At 48.0% G+C, this 19434-nt stretch overlaps 1 protein-coding gene across 1 annotated transcript in view; it reads left to right on the top strand.

Annotated features, from left to right (window-relative positions):
• Window positions 1–378: 378 nt before the first annotated feature.
• The window catches only part of TMEM123 (transmembrane protein 123), a 39887-nt gene continuing 20831 nt past the window's right edge, over window positions 379–19434 (top strand). Inside the window, exons 1-2 of the mRNA XM_075851533.1 lie at window positions 379–561; window positions 14891–15070. Coding sequence (XP_075707648.1) covers window positions 474–561; window positions 14891–15070 — 268 coding nt within the window. The 5' untranslated portion in view covers window positions 379–473. The remainder of the gene's footprint in view (window positions 562–14890; window positions 15071–19434) is intronic.

Here is a 19434-nt window from a genome sequence, read left to right as displayed (position 1 = left end):
CCTTAGTCATTAACGCGCAAAATGGCCTGGTCATTAAGGGGTTAATTTAGTTTTAATTACTATTGTAAATACTATAATATTACAAGTGCACCAGTAAAATAGACAACTAAAGACACAGACACACGAAATGAGATGTTTTGTTTCGCTCTTTTGCCCTATCTATACTGAATCATACGGTTAGTATTTATATATGAATAGACTGTGATTTAATGCTGATATATTTTTGATGTTTTTTAATTATAGAGGTAAAATAAACTTTATTACAAGTATCAGACGCTACCTAAATAGCTCTAATGACGTCATAACGTCTGGATTGGAACGCACACGTACCACGCCCTCACGTTTGCGTTTCACTGTTGACGTGCAGCAGTCACGCCCACCCGAGTCTCAGTGCGCAGTCCCGGCAGACAGAGGGCGGTGTGGATGTGCAGCACTGCTTGTGTTTTCCTCGGTTACGCGGCTGCCGGTACAAGATGAAGTTGTCTGTGGACTCCCGGCGCTGGCTGTGGACGGGACTTCTGCTCCTGGCTGCTTCTTACACGATAAAAGCGGCGGATAATTGTAAGTAGTGGTGGTGAGGCTGGTGCCGTGTTATGGAATGTCGCATTTTATAGTCTTTGGACTTGTGTTGATTGCAGCCGGGATGTCGCTGCTGTAGTCCCATGTTGGTGGAGTCACATGAAGCAGTGGCGCAAGTGTCCTGAAGTGACAACAATGCAGGAGTAGCTGAGTGAAGTAGTTTGGGCTCTGCTCAAGATACTTGAAGTGGCGGTGGCACATAAGTTGGAGCTGCAGGTGTCCTGAAGTGGCGGCGGTGGCGCACGTTAGGTGTCCTATAGTGTTGTAGGTGGCGTTTCCTGAAGTGGCTTGTCCTGTCCTATAGTAGCGGTGGTGCAGGTGGCGTGTCCTATAGTGGCTGTGGTGCAGGTGGGGTGTCCTATAGTAGCGGTACTGCAGGTGGCGTGTCCTTTAGTAGCGGTGGTGCAGGTGCCGTGTCCTATTGTAGCGGTGGTGCAGGTGCCGTGTCCTATTGTAGCGGTGGTGCAGGTGGTGTGTCCTGTCCTATAGTGGCTGTGGTGCAGGTGGCGTGTCCTTTAGTAGCTGTGGTGTAGGTGGCGTGTCCTTTATTAGCGGTGGTGCAGGTGGCGTGTCCTGTAGTGGCGGTGGTGCAGGTGGCGCGTCCTATAGTGGCTGTGGTGCAGGTGGGGTGTCCTATAGTAGCGGTACTGCAGGTGGCGTGTCCTTTAGTAGCGGTGGTGCAGGTGCCGTGTCCTATTGTAGCGGTGGTGCAGGTGCCGTGTCCTATTGTAGCGGTGGTGCAGGTGCCGTGTCCTATTGTAGCGGTGGTGCAGGTGGTGTGTCCTGTCCTATAGTGGCTGTGGTGCAGGTGGCGTGTCCTTTAGTAGCTGTGGTGTAGGTGGCGTGTCCTTTAGTAGCGGTGGTGCAGGTGGCGTGTCCTGTAGTGGCGGTGGCGCGTCCTATAGTAGCGGTGGTGCAGGTGGGGGTGTCCTTTAGTGGCGGTGGTGCAGGTGGCGTGTCCTATAGTAGCGGTGGTGCAGGTGCCGTGTCCTGTAATGGCGGTGGTGCAGGTGGCGTGTCTTGTAGTGGCGGTGGTGCAGGTGGCGCGCCCTGTAGTGGCGGTGGCGCAGGTGGTGCGCCCTATAGTGGCGGTGGTGCAGGTGGCGTGCCCTATAGTAGCGGTGGTGCAGGTGGCGCGCCCTATAGTAGCGGTACTGCAGGTGGCGCGTCCTATAGTGGCGGTGGTGCAGGGGGCGTGTCCCGTAGTGGCGGTGGTGCAGGGGGCGTGTCCCGTAGTGGCGGTGGTGCAGGGGGCGTGTCCCGTAGTGGCGGTGGTGCAGGGGGCGTGTCCCGTAGTGGCGGTGGTTCAGGGGGCGTGTCCCATAGTGGCAGGGGGCGTGTCCCATAGTAGCGGTGGTGCAGGGGGCGTGTCCCGTAGTAGCGGTGGTGCGGGGGGCGTGTCCGGAGGCAGCGGAGGCATAATATTCGGTGATTCTTAGAGCAGAAGCACAGGCGGTGTGTCCTATTGTAGTGACGTAGGTGGCATGTCCTGAATTGAAGGTGGTGTGTCCTATAGTGGCATTGTAGGTGGCGTGTCTTGAAGCGGTGGCACAGGTGGTGTGTCCTGAAGTGGCGACAGTGTTGCTAGTGGGCGTGAAGGCTTAGCGTCTCCGTAGCGTGGCCTTGGCATTGCCCAAGTTACTGGAAATGGCTTGTGCAGCTGTTCAGTTGTGTGACGCGGCAGTTAGCGGGTCTGGTCGAGACTTGTCACTTATGTCAAGGTCACCCGGGAGACGACTTCATGGCGGACATTTCATCAGATCCTTTTCTTAGGGCCAGCTTTTCTGCCTTGTGATGTTTTTTCCTGTAAACTACCAGAGCGTCAACTATAGAGGTGCAGAAACACCAGGAGGATTGTAGCAGTCGCCCATAGCGACCAATCACGTTATGCCCATAGTGCAGTACATAAGCCGCGCTTCATGGCGCCTGTTGCAAACCGGTTTTTGGTTTTTTTCTCCAACTTTTTCCCAGTTTCTTTTTTACCCCTGAGGAATGTCTGTCGTTACATTTCCTGAGCGGTCTCTGAGTTTAAGGCCTGAGGTGAAAATGTAGAGAGGAAGTGACAGAACTGCACCCCAACCCCCGCCAGCTGAAAAGGAAATAAACGTTGAGATTGGCGTTGGGGGTTTCCCATCTCAGACATTCGGGCTACACCAGTTGTTTCACATAGAGGAAGATTTAGGTCCGTTTCTGATATAACCGGGTGACGACATTCGTTGGCACCGAGCCTTCACTGACGCCGGATATGCAAAGTGTCCCCTCTCCTGACTAGGTGATCTGTAAGATGGGGCTGATGCAGCTGCACCCTTGAAACATTGTCTTAAAGTCATATTAGGGGATGACGGGGCTGAGTATAGTCCAGGTTATGAGCCCCCCTGGCCCTCACCTTGAGGGGTTACTTGACACCTTGCCCGAGTGAGGGTCCTCTCCACACACTGTACTATTCTCAGCTCCGCCCGATCAGGATGTTTCAGCTTTTCCTGTGGCTTATTCCATTGTACATCATTTTGAAAGATCCCTTTAAAATACCGTATTACCTGTACTTTATGCTGCAAGCTTCATTGTGGTGCGGCTTACGGCTATACCGCTGCCAGCACATGAGAGCGTGCGCCTACTGTACATGTGAAAAAGCTCAATGATTAATAGTCGCAGCCCCCCTTCCCCACACACCTGTCCCTAAGGCCTCATGAACACAGCCGTAAAAATTGTCCGTAACTGCGGACTGTGTCGGAAGGTGTCCAGGCTGTAGAAGTGTTCCCGGCCGTAGGAAGGTGTCCGGACTGTAGAAGTGTTCCCGGCCGTAGGAAGGTGTCCGGACTGTAGAAGTGTTCCCGGCCGTAGGAAGGTGTCCGGACTGTAGAAGTGTTCCCGGCCGTAGGAAGGTGTCCGGGCTGTAGAAGTGTTCCCGGCCGTAGGAAGGTGTCCGGGCTGTAGAAGTGTTCCCGGCCGTAGGAAGGTGTCCGGGCTGTAGAAGTGTTCCCGGCCGTAGGAAGGTGTCCGGGCTGTAGAAGTGTTCCCGGCCGTAGGAAGGTGTCCGGGCTGTAGAAGTGTTCCCGGCCGTAGGAAGGTGTCCGGGCTGTAGAAGTGTTCCCGGCCGTAGGAAGGTGTCCGGGCTGTAGAAGTGTTCCCGGCCGTAGGAAGGTGTCCGGGCTGTAGAAGTGTACCGCAAAAGATAATGTCCATTCTTTTGCTTTTAACAGGCATGGGAGCACGGGCCGAAAACGTGGGCGGCTGTCGTCGGCCGGCCGTTCCCGCGATCGTGGCCTGTGATCACGGGCACGGCCGTGTGCGTGAGGTCATAAAGGTCCTTATACACCTGCCTATTTAGGCTATAGTAATGAGCCCCGATCAATGAGACAGCTTGTTCATCGGCACTCGTTTGCTTCTTTCGCAAGGAGCAATGATCAGTAATGTACGGGGACCAGTGATTATTACGATGATCGTTGGTCCCCATACATTATTATCATGTCGGCAGCACGTCTCTGTTTACCCTAGAGATGCGCTGCCGACAACGATAATATTTTCAGCTGCATAAATGATGCGATCAGTGTTTGTTCGGCTGATCGTTGCCCTGGTTATACACAGCAATGATCGGGAACGAGCGTTCACATGACTGCTCGTTTGTCCAATCGTTGGCCCATGTAAAAGGGCCTTAAGGCTTCATTCACACGTATTATATTTTTCTGCCGTTTTTGGTGGCTTCTTTATTCAGTGTCATTTTGTGCATGCTTTTTTTTTTGGGCGCTTTTGAATTCCTATAGAGAAGCCTTTCTCTGGGATCTGTTCTTAAAAATGCTCTCTCTCTCGGCGCTCTCTCGCTCGCTCTCTCGCTCGCTCTCTCTCTCTGGCTCTCGCTCGCTCTCTCGGCTCTCGCTCGCTCTCTCGGCTCTCGCTCGCTCTCTCGGCTCTCGCTCGCTCTCTCGGCTCTCGCTCGCTCTCTCGGCTCTCGCTCGCTCTCTCGGCGCTCGCTCGCTCTCTCGCCGCTCTCTCGGCTCTCGGCTCGCTCTCTCGGCTCTCGGCTCGCTCTCTCGGCTCGCTCTCTCGCCGCTCGCTCGCTCTCCCGGCTCGCTCTCTCGGCTCTCGCTCGCTCTCCCGGCTCGCTCTCCCGGCTCGCTCTCCCGGCTCGCTCTCCCGGCTCGCTCTCCCGGCTCGCTCTCCCGGCTCGCTCTCCCGGCTCGCTCTCCCGGCTCGCTCTCCCGGCTCGCTCTCCCGGCTCGCTCTCCCGGCTCGCTCTCCCGGCTCGCTCTCCCGGCTCGCTCTCCCGGCTCGCTCTCTCGGCTCTCGCTCGCTCTCTCGGCTCTCGCTCGCTCTCTCGGCTCTCGCTCGCTCTCTCGGCTCTCGCTCGCTCTCTCGGCGCTCGCTCGCTCTCTCGCCGCTCGCTCGCTCTCTCGGCTCTCGGCTCGCTCTCTCGGCTCTCGGCTCGCTCTCTCGGCTCTCGGCTCGCTCTCTCGGCTCGCTCTCTCGCCGCTCGCTCGCTCTCCCGGCTCGCTCTCTCGGCTCTCGCTCGCTCTCCCGGCTCGCTCTCCCGGCTCGCTCTCCCGGCTCGCTCTCCCGGCTCGCTCTCCCGGCTCGCTCTCCCGGCTCGCTCTCCCGGCTCGCTCTCCCGGCTCGCTCTCCCGGCTCGCTCTCCCGGCTCGCTCTCTCGGCTCGCTCTCTCGGCTCTCGCTCGCTCTCTCGGCTCTCGCTCGCTCTCTCGGCTCTCGCTCGCTCTCTCGGCTCTCGCTCGCTCTCTCGGCTCTCGCTCGCTCTCTCGGCTCTCGCTCGCTCTCTCGGCTCTCGCTCGCTCTCTCGGCTCTCGCTCGCTCTCTCGGCTCTCGCTCGCTCTCTCGGCTCTCGCTCGCTCTCTCGGCTCTCGCTCGCTCTCTCGGCTCTCGCTCGCTCTCTCGGCTCTCGCTCGCTCTCTCGGCTCTCGCTCGCTCTCTCGGCTCTCGCTCGCTCTCTCGGCTCTCGCTCGCTCTCTCGGCTCTCGCTCGCTCTCTCGGCTCTCGCTCGCTCTCTCGGCTCTCGCTCGCTCTCTCGGCTCTCGCTCGCTCTCTCGGCTCTCGCTCGCTCTCTCGGCTCTCGCTCGCTCTCTCGGCTCTCGCTCGCTCTCTCGGCTCTCGCTCGCTCGCTCTCCCGGCTCGCTCTCTCCTCATTGGTCTCTTTGATTATTGCTGTCAGTAGTCACAGCCCGCATGTTACTACAGTAATAGACACACATCTGCTTGCTGCACTGTTTCTCGTGGATGTGATCTTACTGCTCCTGAGTAATGACTGTATTCGGGGAAAGTATATAAACTTTGGTGAACAGTGCTGGGAGCAGCGTGGGTTGTAGCGTGCAGGAAACCCAGTGATCAATCTCAGGCTTCTCAGTAGGAAGTCATTTCTCAGCGCTCAGTGAGGGGAGGATTACACGTTATACAGCAGCTCTGAATATAAGGTCTGGTTACAGCTTTCTCTGGGATCAGAGTTCTTGTGGATCCTATCCGCTATGTACAGAATAGCTGAAGAGTAAAAACCTCTACATGGAGCTCTGTCAGAGCTCTGCTGCATTCGTTGTGATGCACATCCTAGCCAAAAATGAATACTAATACCCATATAAGTTACTTTTTTAAATCCCTCATGTTACAAGGTGAAGTTCGGTTGCGGTAAAGTTTCCTAGAAGTCCCATTACAGGGGGTGACCATCGCAGCTTATAAATATTGTAATTTCAGACCATTAGGCCGGGTTCCCATGGGACAGATACTCTGAGTAAAAACCATGCAGCGTATCCGACCTGGAACCCAAAGTACGTTCCGTCCGAAAATGGACGGAATTTCTGTTGCGCAAAGCAGCAGCAAAAACCGCTCATACTTACGTAGGTCGTTTGTTATGGCGACGCGCCTCTCCATCACAGTCCGGTCCCGCCTGCCTGGATGATGGAGCAGCCCATGTGACCGCTGCAGCCTGTGATTGCAGCAGTCACACGGGATGCAACGTCCTCCCAGGAGGCCGGACTGCAGCAAGGAGGAGGACGTGCTGGGTAAGCATCTGGTGACTGGTAACTACATGAAGAGCCAGCTCTGCGGGTAGAAGTGGTCACAGACCGCTCATTCTGGGCACACGGCTCACGGTAGCAGGCTACTCGCTACCTGCATCACGAGGTGCATCACTGGATCATGTTAAAGAGGAGGGGTTGCTGTGACTATTGAGAGGAGGGGTACTGTTGTGAAAACCTGTTGAAGTAGGCTTGTGTGTTTGTACGGGGTCCTGCTGTGAATTCTGGGAATGTGTGGGGATGCCGCGACTACTAGGGGGGGAATTGCATGACTACTGAAAAAGTGACGGGGACTGCTGTGATAGCTGGGGGTATAGGGGGCATGCGGCTGTGACAACTGGGGAGTCCAATTTTTGTTATGGGGGGGACTCAATTCCGCATAGTGTGGAGGCAGAGCTCCAAGTCACATGAAAGGTCAGACTTGCAAATATCAGGTTGCTACATGTTTAAAAAAAATAAAAATAAATGTCTATCAGCTACTTGTCAACCCTACAACGCGTCATTGCTGGCTCCTAGATCTGACGAAGATTTGTTCAGACTTGACTTTTGGGATTTTCCCCTATAGGACCAGAGTAAAAAGGACTGAATTATTTATTTTTTTACCCAAAACTCGTGCTTCACTGATTTATTAACTGGTCACAATTAGGATGAAACGGGTGAACTCAAAGAATACGCAAACTTATTCTCCCCTTGTATTCTACGAGCTGGTGAATCCGTCAAAAAATTGTCATATTGACAAGGGACTGATCGGAGAATAAACCAAATATCCAACTGATGCTAAGCAACCACCATGACGCTTCAGCAGAAGAAAAAATTCCATACTATTGGCACCATATATATGCAAAGGACTGACTCCTAACCATGGACTGAACAAATGGCCCCCTGCATGGCTCCGGGCACGGGAACGGCTTGTTTTCGAGGTTATCTCTGTAGGTATCTCATGAGGCTCGGTAAATATTTGAGACCGGGCTGTCCTCTCGTTCCCACAGGTATTTTATCACTTTGTTTTGTAGGCAATTATTCACAGGGCTGTAACGTGGAGGATAATCCGGAGGTGAAGCGTTCCTAACGTGACTGTTTTATTGCACAAGATTTGACATACACAGGAGGTTTATAGAGGACTTATCACCAGCGTGTGATCCTGTCCTTACATTCCTGGTTTAGCAGTAACTGAAAAATATTGTGGAGCAATTTACAGTACAATTCAAGAGGACGGGGTTTTCAAAACGCCATCCACACATAGTGGAAAAATTCTGCATGAAAATCAGAACACGCTGTGGATTTTCAAATCCAACGCGTGGCTCTGTCTGTTGTGGAAATGCCGCAGATTTTTTGTGGACGTGCAAAATCAGCAGGTAACACATGGCCTTGTACCGGTGTCCATCTCGTGACCAGACATATTGGCTACTTGGCTTATGAGGGTCGTCCAAGTTTTGTATTAAATCTATATCTGTTGGGAAAATTGGGTGCCCACCAAGGCTGTATTATATCCCGGTTCGTGATTACGGCCGTGGACAATCACCCACATTTGCGGGCCTTGCTCTTATTATAAAGTATGGGAGCACTGTCTGTAAAATAAAAAAATAGGACATGTCCTATTTTTTGCGGAGCCTCTCTACAGCCTGGACACCTTCCCGTAAGTATACGGGAAGGTGTCCGTGGGAAATAGAAATGAATGGGTCCGTACTTTGATCTGAAATTTTATGAAATGGGGATTTTTAGATGTGACGGCTTTACTAATCAGGGAGGATATGTACTCTCTCTCTGACATTTAGGGGTGAGACGACTTGTAGTTGCACAAGTTATCACCCCCTGTGCGTGCCGAATTGAGACATTTGTAAACTCTGACTGAAACGTTTACTATCCTCTGGCTCGCAGAGATTTTTGGTCTTCAGTTTTGTGAAGACGTCCTGTATGAGCTCTGCACAACGTTAACTTTTATTATCAGGAGGTGTTGTGCGTCTCCAGCTCTGCTTGTCAGACTCTTCGCTGCAAAACATAAGTTTTTATGCGGTTTTTACTAAACGTTACGCTTTGATGCAAAATTGCATGAGGGCGCCCTTAAAGTGTGAAGTGCCGGGTAGCATTTTTACAATGTGGCAGGCTTTTACTTTCAGTAAATATATGGGTACGGGGTATATTATATTTTTGATTATCAATTTGTATAGTGTGAAAATTGGCCCAAAATCCCCGGCAAAGGTTAACGGAGAGCTGCGTTTGTGTATGGCCAGCTGTCTTATTTTATCTCTCCTGTTTTTCAGGGGACCCCAGATCTGATAATTGGGGGCCCTAGTGAAGTGGACTCGTCTCTGACATTTATGGCAAATACTTTGGATATGCCATAACTGTCTGGAGTGGAAATACCCCTTTAATAAATTGTGAGGCGCAAGTCGTACTCATCTATGCTCCAATCTCTGGTGACCACTTTGCTTGTTGGTTTCTGTTCTCTATTATTGAAGGCCGTCCTCTCCGTTTCATCCCCGGGTTGCTATATGGAAAGTTTCTCCCACATGTCCGCTCTTCAGATTGTATCTTGAGGCTTCTTAGGACAAAGTTTGTAGCGTCACATAGCCGTAACCTACATTTAGTCAAGAAGATCCTTGTTCCTTGTGACTGTTGATGCTTGGCAGGATCTTGTGATAGTTGTGCTTGCTTTGTGGTCTACATGAGGTTTACATCATTGCTGCACGTCACGTTTTTTTTTTATTGCATTTATTAACTTTTGTCATATGATGCAGTGTAAATACAATTTTGTTTTCATGAGATAGACAGAAAATGGAGTTTATTTTGAAGGATGTACTGACCCCTTTGGCCCTGTTCACAAAGAGTTTTTTTGCAGCTGTTCCTCTAATTTCATACTTTCTGAAGGTGCTTTCCAGCCTTTTAACAGTATCTGCACTTCCATCAAACTTTTGATATGTCATAGAGACGTTTCACATGTTTGGATCAGTGGGGGTCCGGGTGCTGAGACCCCATCCGTTGCTAAAATGAAGGTGCAGAAGCGCTTGTCTGTGCTTTGCACCTTTGGCTGTAGACATAGAACGTCGGAGAGCCGTCTTCAGGCTGTCGAGGAGCGCTGATCACAGCCGAAGGTGCAAAGCACCCAGATACGCGCTTCTGCACCTTCATTTTAGCAACGGTCTCTATGACCAATCAAACTTTTGATAAATATATAGTTACCCTTTTAATTCCACATTTGGGCAATTTTTGGCCATTATATAACCTACGTGTGCCTCTTGGGCTTGGTGTACTCTGGGGTTGACAGCGAGAACATCTTCCTAATTGGGATGTATTCACATGTGGCAGATGTTGTTGCAGAAATTTCTGCCACTGAACATCTATTCCATTCAGCTGAATGGAACGTGCAGCAAACCATGCACCTTCTGCAGAAATAAGACCAGTTAGACGAACGAAACTGATTTGCAGTTGCAAAATTTCCTGCAACAAAATCTGCTGTATGTGATTTCACCCTTATAAGAGGGACAGGTAATATTCAGAGACAGATTGCTGCTTTGTGAGGTTCAGTACACAGAACGCAGGGCAGTGTATTTCCTGCATCAAGGTTGATGTGCTGTCAGTGTTTTGTGGAATATCATCTACGTTCTTGTACAAGACAATTTTTTCCTAATTTTATTTTCAATGGAGATTTACCTTTAAAATCCAGCTAGAAACCCACAATCTGGACTCTTAATCTTCCTGCACACCCCCATCCTTATACAGTGTCATCTATTCGAAGGGAATCTATTGGCTAGATTTTTTTCTTTTTTTTTTTTTTTTTTTTTTTTTTTACTAATTGGAAAAAAGTGAAACATAACCTTTTTGTGTGTGTATGTATATATATATATACACACACACACACGCGATTATGGGGGTAGCCATCTTGCCTGAACTGCTGCTCTTCTCTGTTAACAGCATTTTGAGAGATGCTTCACAGCAGCCACATGGACCACAGGAACCAGTAGGTGTTGATTGCCGTCTATGGGAGAGTTTTCTAGGCATGCTCTGTGACCTGTGCAGAGGTCATTGTGCAGGGAGGGGGGAGGAGGGGAGATGTGTCCATCACCTATTGTCAATGGTGGATCCTGTGTTCTCTATATAGAGGTGTTACCTGTCCTTGTAATCCTGCCTGTGATAATGAGATGACTGTTGAGAAGGGATCTCTACAGAACAGGAAGGGTCAGTCTATTATGAATGGTGGCTCCGGTGTTGGCTATATACAGTTGTTACCTCTGAGGGTATGAAAAACGGCCGCGAAAAAGTGCAGGTCACTTCTTGGGTCGTTTTTGGAGCTGTTTATCATAGACTCTATTGCAAACCGCTCCAAGAACGGCCGTAAAAAAACGCAGCGAAAATCGTGAGTGGCTTAAAATCGTATGATAATCAGGTGCTGTTTTCCCTTGAAAACAGCTCCGTATTTTCAGACGTTTAGGACTCAGCGTGTGAACATACCCTTATTGTAATCCTGCCTGTGATAAGTGATCTCTACAGAACAGGAAGGATCAGTCTATTGTGAGGCTCTGTGGTCAGAGTGAAAACTGCAAGATTTTAGGGTTATTTTTTTAATAGAGATTATATCGTAGCAATAAGAAAAAGATCACCATCAATTGTTAAAAAGTATGTTTAACATAAAAACTTTATTTTAAACAATAGGTCATTTTCTGATCCTTTTTTAAAGTTTTGTTTTAAGTCCGCCCAGTCCATGTGAGTAAACCATCGGTTAGTGAGCTGGACTCTACGCTTTCTGCTTTGTGTACTGGAGCTGGCAGGGCTCCACTACTCATGATAGGACTCTCTAAAGCTTCTTGCACAAATGAGGTTTAAAGTTGACTAACCCATAGGTCATTGGACTGTACTTTTGGGCAATGCCACCACATGAAAAAATTGATATATTTTACTGGGAACAGAAAAGAAAAACAAAATCTTAGTAGTTTGTCGCTAACCGGTCATTTCTCCGAAGCCTATTCAGGACTAATAATTGTCCAGTGGGTCCCCTAAGTTCTTAAAGGGGTTGTTTGAGAGATGAAGAAAGTAATCCAGCTGCGTGAAATATTATAAAAAACATTTTTCAACTGTTAAATCCCTCGCCGCTCCAGCGCCGATGTTTTGGTGGTCCTTGCTAATCTTTGTTTATTTTCCTGGAGTGATGACTTACCGTACAGCCACGTGACCGCTGCAGCCAATTACCGGCTTTAGCAGCCAAGTGCCGTACATGAGGCCAGTGATTGTCTGCAATGGTCTGGCAGATGTAAAGCACCTTATCGCACCAGAAGACTAAACAAAAGAACGGCAGGGGGCATCAGCGCTGGAGCGGACCAGCCTATTTTAAACCTTAACCCCTTCCCGACATCCGCCGTATATATACGGCGCACGCCGGGTGGGGGAATATGGAGCAGGCTCACGGGCTGTGTTACAGCCGACACTTCCGGGTTACGAGCGGGATCGCGCTTGTTTAACCAGTTAAATGCCGCGTTCAATAGAGATCGCAGGATTTAAATTACTAAAAACAAGGGGGCGACCCCCTGTAACGTCCCAACGGCTCCCCCGCGGCGAGATCGGGGGGAGCCGTTGGTTCACACGGCTGCCTGGGGTCTGACTAAGTCCCCCAGGTCCGCCATCTTGGTACTCCTATGAAGCTCTGCCTCCGGCAGGGCTTCATAGGAGACTGTCAGAATCACGATATACTGCAATACATTAGTATTGCAGTATATCGTGCAAGCGATCTAACGATCGCTGGTTGAAGTCCCCTAGGGGGACTAATAAAAAAAATAAAAATGAGTTAAATAAAGTTGTTTTTTTTTAAATATTAAAAGTTAAAAAAAAAACTATTTTCCCATTTTCCCCCTACAGCATAGTAAAAAATTAAATAAATAAACACAATTGGTATCGCCGCGTCTGTAAAAGTCTGAACTATCACAATATATCATTATTTAACCCGCACGGTGAACTCCGTAAAAAAATAAATAAATTGTGAACGCCAAAATCTCTATTTTCTGTTCTCCTAATCTCCCACAAAAAATTAAATAAAAAGTGATCAAACCGTCGCATTTACACCAAAATGGTATTATTAAAAACTACAGCTTATCCCGCAAAAAATAAGCCCTTATACCACTTAATCGACGGAAAAATAAAGACGTTACGGCTCTCGGAATTTGGCGAAACAACAAAATAAATTTTCTTTTTTACACTTAGGATTTTACTTGTAAAAGTAGTAAAATATAGAAAAAACTACACATATTTGGTATCGGCGTAATCGTATTGACCCATAGAATAAAATGAATATGTTGTTTTAATTGTACAATGAATTCCGTAAAAATGGCGCGCAAAAAACCATGGCGGAATCGCTGTTTTTTTCATTTTCTACCCCACAAATAATTTTTTTCCCGTTTCCTAGTACATTATATGGCAAAATAAATGGTGCTACGAAAAACTACAACTTGTCCCGCAAAAATCAAGCCCTCATAGGACTATATCGACGGAAAAATAAAGGCGTTATGGCCTTTGGAAGGTGGGGAGGGAAAAACGAAAATGAAAATCTGAAAAAGGGCTGCGGCGTGAAAGGGTTACGTTTTTCCATCGTCGCATTCCAAGATCTATAACTTTTTTTTATTTTTGCGTCGACATAGCTGTATAAGGACTTGTTTTCTGTGGGACAAGTTGTATTTTTTAATAGCACCATTTTGAGGTACATATTATTTATTGATTAACTTTTTTTTGTGGGGGAATAGAAAAAAACCTGAAATTTCGCCACTCTTTTTCGTGTCTTAAATCTACGCCATTTACCGTGTGATATAAATAACACAATAAGTTTATTCAGCGGGTTGTTACGATCGCAACGATACCAAATTTATATAGTTTTTCTATGTTTTACTACTTGCACAGTAAAAATGCTTTTTCAAAATTATTTGTTTTTGTGTCTCCATATTTGAACTTTTTTTTATTGTTCCGCCGATGCAGTTGTAGGAGGGCTTTTTTTTTGCGGGAAGACTTGTCGTTTTTATTGGTACCATTTTGGAGTAGATGTGACTTTTTGATCACTATTTCTCAAATTTTTTTTAAAGTCAGGATTCACAGAAAACAGCAATTTTTCCATAGTTTTTTTTATTACATTTTTTACGGCGTTCACCGTGCAGGTTAAATAATGTGATAGCTTTATAGTTGGGGTCGTTACGGACGCGGCGATACCAAATATGCGTAACTTTTTTACTTTATTTTGGGTTTTTAATAGTAAAGCAGTTTGTAAGGGGAAAAAGTGGGTTTTCATTTTTTTTTTTTTCAAATTTCTTTTAAAATTAACTTTATTAAACTTTTATTTTCACCTTTTCACTAGTCCCACTAGGGGACTTCACTATGCCATCCTCCGATCGCTATTATAATACACTGCAATACTTCTGTATTGCAGTGTATTATGCCTGTCCGTTTAAAACGGACAGGCATCTGCTAGGTCATGCCTCCGGCATGATCTAGCAGGCATTCGCTACAGGCAGACCTGGGGGCCTTTATTAGGCCCCCGGCTGCAATCGGAGACACAGACACTCGGTGATCTTATCGCCGGGTGCTGGTGGGATGAGAGGGAGCTCCCTCCCTCTCTCCAAAACCACTCAGATGCGGTGCACGCTATTGTGCACCGCATCCGAGGGGTTAAATGGGTGAGATCGATACTTATATCGATCTCACCCGGCAGAGCAGGGACGCTCCCAGCCCTCAGCTGTCTCTGGAGTATAAATGGAGTACTGCCATAAAGCTATATTAAGGAATTGAAGGGGTTGTTCCATCAGGACAACCCCTGTACATGTGCTGTATTATTGTATATGGACTTCATAGAGGGGGTTCCCTGGTTGGGACCCCCCTCCGCCCCACTAGGTGCCAGAATGGACAGCCGCTCTAACTCTGCCCGTCCTTGCATTAGGACAGTCATTCATTTACATCGCCATCATGTAATCTACAGCCTCTGCAGGGGAAATGTATGCCTTGCTGCTGCTTCGGAATAACAGCTGATCACCAGGGGTAAAAAAAAAAAAGCTGGACCTGCGACAATCAGATAATCGCAGCGCTGACTTCATTTTGAAAAATCTGCAAATAATTTTTGCCCTAAAAATAACATGATGATAAAAGTTGTAAATTAGTTTCGTGTTATTTGTAGACAACCCTTGTAAACGCTGATGGTTTTGTCTGCTCTTCTGCACAACCATCCTCCACCTCTGGACACTCGAAGGGCTGGATTTTATAAACGTGGGAATATTCATATTTTTTAATAGAAAAATGATTTTAATACTCCATATTTTTGCTCATTTACAGCATCTGTGACGACTGCTGCTCCGGATACAAGCAAGGAGGTCCCATCACTCAGCACCACATTGTCTTCCACTGTGAAAGAAACCAGCAACAGTACCGCTCCCGTGCCCACCAACTCTTCCAATGCCACTAGTCCTACGCCAGCTGCAACTCCTACTCCTGCCACATCCCACACTACACAAGGTAATCATTCTTATAAGGGAATGTTTGAGAGTTGGAGGATCTGATCTTATTGAATATTAACATTGATCCTTTATACAGATCTGCAAAGAAAGTTCTACAGAAAGTTCCACCGGTCTCCTGCATTACCTGTCATTGGAACAGAGATTTCTCTATAAACGCTCATTTGCTTGGCTGTATATTTAGTGCCAGGCACTCGATCGGACCACGTCATGTGAGATCGGGATCTTTGGGAAAGGCTTTTCTGATCTTCCTGGATGGAGTCCGACCCCGTGCTTGGTACTAAATACGTAGAGAGTCCTAATCCAGCCATGTGCATGAGCCATAACGCCGCCTCTACTGATGTTTACACAGGCTCTTTGAACAATTGAGTACAATTTTAACAGGACCAGTTATCAAGCCCAAAGACCTTGTGGATGTAAAAAGGCGTATGGGTCAGGCAATACGGTAATTCGGCCTCCTGAGCTTCAGTAGCATATAACGCATTGATCTCTCCGGACAGCCTTCTAAGGTTAGGTCAAGATAACACTAGGAAATTAGACTCCCACCTGAAGATTCACCATGAAGAAATAGTTACACATTTTTGCCCCAAAATAAGTACCAGAGGTTTCAGACGCGTTTTTCTAGTCTATTCGGGGAAGAGACTTTCGTCTGGTGACTCTGACCGCTGCACATGACGTCCTCGCGTCTTTATCTGCTGTGTGTTCTGTTTTCCTGCTCCGGTGTTTATTTGGTAGATGTCCTCCTTCTTTTCGTCTGAGCGGTTTATCCTGAGCCCTGATGTCTGTTCTCTTCATTATCTTTTTATCACCGCAATGTTTCTGAGATGTCTGTGTTTTATGTGTTCTGTTGGGTCCACGCGTCCGTGTCCTACGTGGGATGTAGACGTATGTCGACCGCATTTCCCAGACCGAACGCAGTTCAGGGAGCCGGACTTCTAGCTTCGTATTCATTCGTGACGCTGGGAGTCACTGCATCCTTCTGGGACTACTGTCCCACACTGAAAACATAATTATAGTATTGGACAGTATTCCCACAGGGAGGCAGGGACTCCTAACATCATACATAACTATGCTGCTAGAAGTCCGTCTCCCTGAACTGTGTTCGGACCCGAAAAACCAGTTGAATAAGGCATTAAACTCTAAAGTTTTGACATATGCCACTGTATATGTATATAATCATCCATAGGCGACCATGTTTAAAAAAATATATATATATATAGACATACACATTTCTGTGTATATAAAAGCATAGTCGACTATTCTGTTTTCTATGCAGAAAAAAAAGTATACCAGTCTGTCCGAGGCCAGAAAAGCTTCGGTCAGACTGGTGAATGGAGCCCTACGGGTATGTTTGCCAAACGTTGGGTTCCAATGTGATGTAAACAGTCTAACAGAAACATGATGATACTAATGAAACATTTTATGTTTTGACCTACAACATAGTGTTTTATACTTGGAAACATGAGGCTGGCAGTAATCAGTTGTAGCTGGTTCCTTCTGAACACTTTATAGTACAGTGACCTCCTATAAAATATCCTGCCGGTTGAGTTTTTGACAACTTTGCTACATATATCATTTAGGTTTTACCCTTGTTACTACATATCCTAGTCTCCTAGAGAAATTTGCATTGTTCTAAAGACATTTGGCCCAAATACACCCCAAGGCCAATGTTATCCAAATTCATTGAAATAAGTCCAGCACCAAATGAGTCATAGGTCAGACATTGACTTACAGGGTAGCTACCTATAGATGGCACTAGAGAGACGGTTTTCTTTCTTTTGTAGGAGAGCTAATTTGCATACTTTACCCAGGGACCATTGCCTGTCAGACTCCCTACACCAGCTGGATCTCCGTGAGGAGAATCCGTACCTTCCAAGAGTATCAACCTTGTTTATTCAATTGCAGACATTTCACTTTGGGCCTCAAGCAGAGGAATTATCCCTCTGGGGGGCTTTCTGTGGACTAAGTCGAAACAATACCTCTATAGGGTACAATAAGCAATAGATATATTCTGCCCCTACACAACAACCTGTATGTCCAGGAGACTTTAAAACAAACTAAGCTCATGCAGCAGAATATAATAATAATATATCTGGACGCGTTTTGTTTTATTCCATGTTATAATCTGCATTGGTGAGGATTGTGTGATGTTGAGGCTTATGTGTCACAGGCGTTCTGATGTTTTTTGCATTATTTGCTGTTTACACGTGATTACATGCGTTCTGTGTTCTGCACATGCTTCATGAAGGACCTGACCCCACAGACGTTACAAAGGTAAGTGCAGGCATACAAGTGTTCCTATTTTCCATTAACCACCTTCACCAGAGGATTCAAACCGCCATTGGGTTAGTACGAAAGTCCTTTTATCTGGGGTTCTAAATATAGAATGATGCAGCCTGTGTGGATGTAGCAGAGCTGAGTTTATTTGGCACATGCGCTTTGATATGCTGTGTTCTGTGGTTTATCATAAGGCTGCATATAATTTTACTGAGGTGTGTAATCCGTGCCCAAAATAAATTGTTAAATCACAAATTTAGCTCTACTACATCTGTGCAATCATCTTTGAATTGGGAGGGGGTTAGGAGTTACTAAAACAAATAGCTAAATTAGACAAGTCTATAGCCAACCGTAAGTCTCCTCTTGCAATGCTAATCTCGCCATTTAGACATTAAAGGGGATCTCCGCTTTGGACAATCCCGATTTGTTCAGAGTCCCTTGACAATAAGCTGATCGCAAAGTGTCCCCATCCTCCCCCCAGCGATCCGCTGCAATCATTTTGGAAACCTGGCATCTATATATAAGAACAGGAGTTGAGATCAGGTTCGCTTTCCCTTAACGTGCTTTGAGAAAGGCCTGTGTCCTGGGTACTAGATACCAGGAAGGGGCCAACAGGCCACTCTGCCTTGGCAAGGGTATTTAGATTAGAACACCGAACTGAAAGGGTAACTAAACTTTTAAACATGTCAAGTTTTGATCGGTAGCAGTCCGAGCACGGAGACCCCCACCGATCACTCAAACAAAGTAACAGAAGTTCTCTGGTGAGCGCTGTGCTGCTGAGTTTCTGATCCGCTTTCCCCGGAAAGCTGAGTGAGCGGTGTATGGGTTCATAGTCTTTACTGAGCCTGAACACCGCTCCGAGGAAAGCCGATCAGAAATTAAGTGGCACAACGCTCACCCAAGCCCTTCTGTTGCTTTGTTTCGGCGATTGGTGGGAATCTCCGTGCTCAGACCCCCACCTATCATGACTTCTGACATGTTAACATTTTTGAATCTTTGCCTTGGCTAAAGGAAAACCTAACCACGGCTCCATGTCCAATCCTATTGTTTTCCTGAGATTCTGGCAGTCTTTGACCTCAGTTTTTCCATAGAAATAACATGAGCTGAATGGGGGACTAAGCGGTCCTTTATATTCTTATGTCTATGACCGGCTTTAGGATAATTGCAATAAAAAATAATAATAAACCATGGTATATTAGAAAGACCACTTAGTCGCCTGCATTATATTTCAAATTGATTTTTTCACATTATTTTTAAGAGGACCTGTCTGTCCGCTCTCCTGACCTGTCTGTCCGCTCTCCTGACCTGTCTGTCCGCTCTCCTGACCTGTCTGTCCGCTCTCCTGACCTGTCTGTCCGCTCTCCTGACCTGTCTGTCCGCTCTCCTGACCTGTCTGTCCGCTCTCCTGACCTGTCTGTCCGCTCTCCTGACCTGTCTGTCCGCTCTCCTGACCTGTCTGTCCGCTCTCCTGACCTGTCTGTCCGCTCTCCTGACCTGTCTGTCCGCTCTCCTGACCTGTCTGTCCGCTCTCCTGACCTGTCTGTCCGCTCTCCTGACCTGTCTGTCCGCTCTCCTGACCTGTCTGTCCGCTCTCCTGACCTGTCTGTCCGCTCTCCTGACCTGTCTGTCCGCTCTCCTGACCTGTCTGTCCGCTCTCCGGACCTGTCTGTCCGCTCTCCGGACCTGTCTGTCCGCTCTCCGGACCTGCCTGTCCGCTCTCCGGACCTGCCTGTCCGCTCTCCGGACCTGCCTGTCCGCTCTCCGGACCTGCCTGTCCGCTCTCCGGACCTGCCTGTCCGCTCTCCGGACCTGCCTGTCCGCTCTCCGGACCTGCCTGTCCGCTCTCCGGACCTGCCTGTCCGCTCTCCGGACCTGCCTGTCCGCTCTCCGGACCTGCCTGTCCGCTCTCCGGACCTGCCTGTCCGCTCTCCGGACCTGCCTGTCCGCTCTCCGGACCTGCCTGTCCGCTCTCCGGACCTGCCTGTCCGCTCTCCGGACCTGCCTGTCCGCTCTCCGGACCTGCCTGTCCGCTCTCCGGACCTGCCTGTCCGCTCTCCGGACCTGCCTGGTTTAGTAGATACTTGCTTC

The sequence above is a fragment of the Rhinoderma darwinii genome, chromosome 2 (assembly GCF_050947455.1).
Source record: "Rhinoderma darwinii isolate aRhiDar2 chromosome 2, aRhiDar2.hap1, whole genome shotgun sequence".
In the NCBI taxonomy this organism is placed as follows: domain Eukaryota; kingdom Metazoa; phylum Chordata; class Amphibia; order Anura; family Rhinodermatidae; genus Rhinoderma; species Rhinoderma darwinii.
This window is presented reverse-complemented; position numbering and strand designations above follow the sequence as displayed.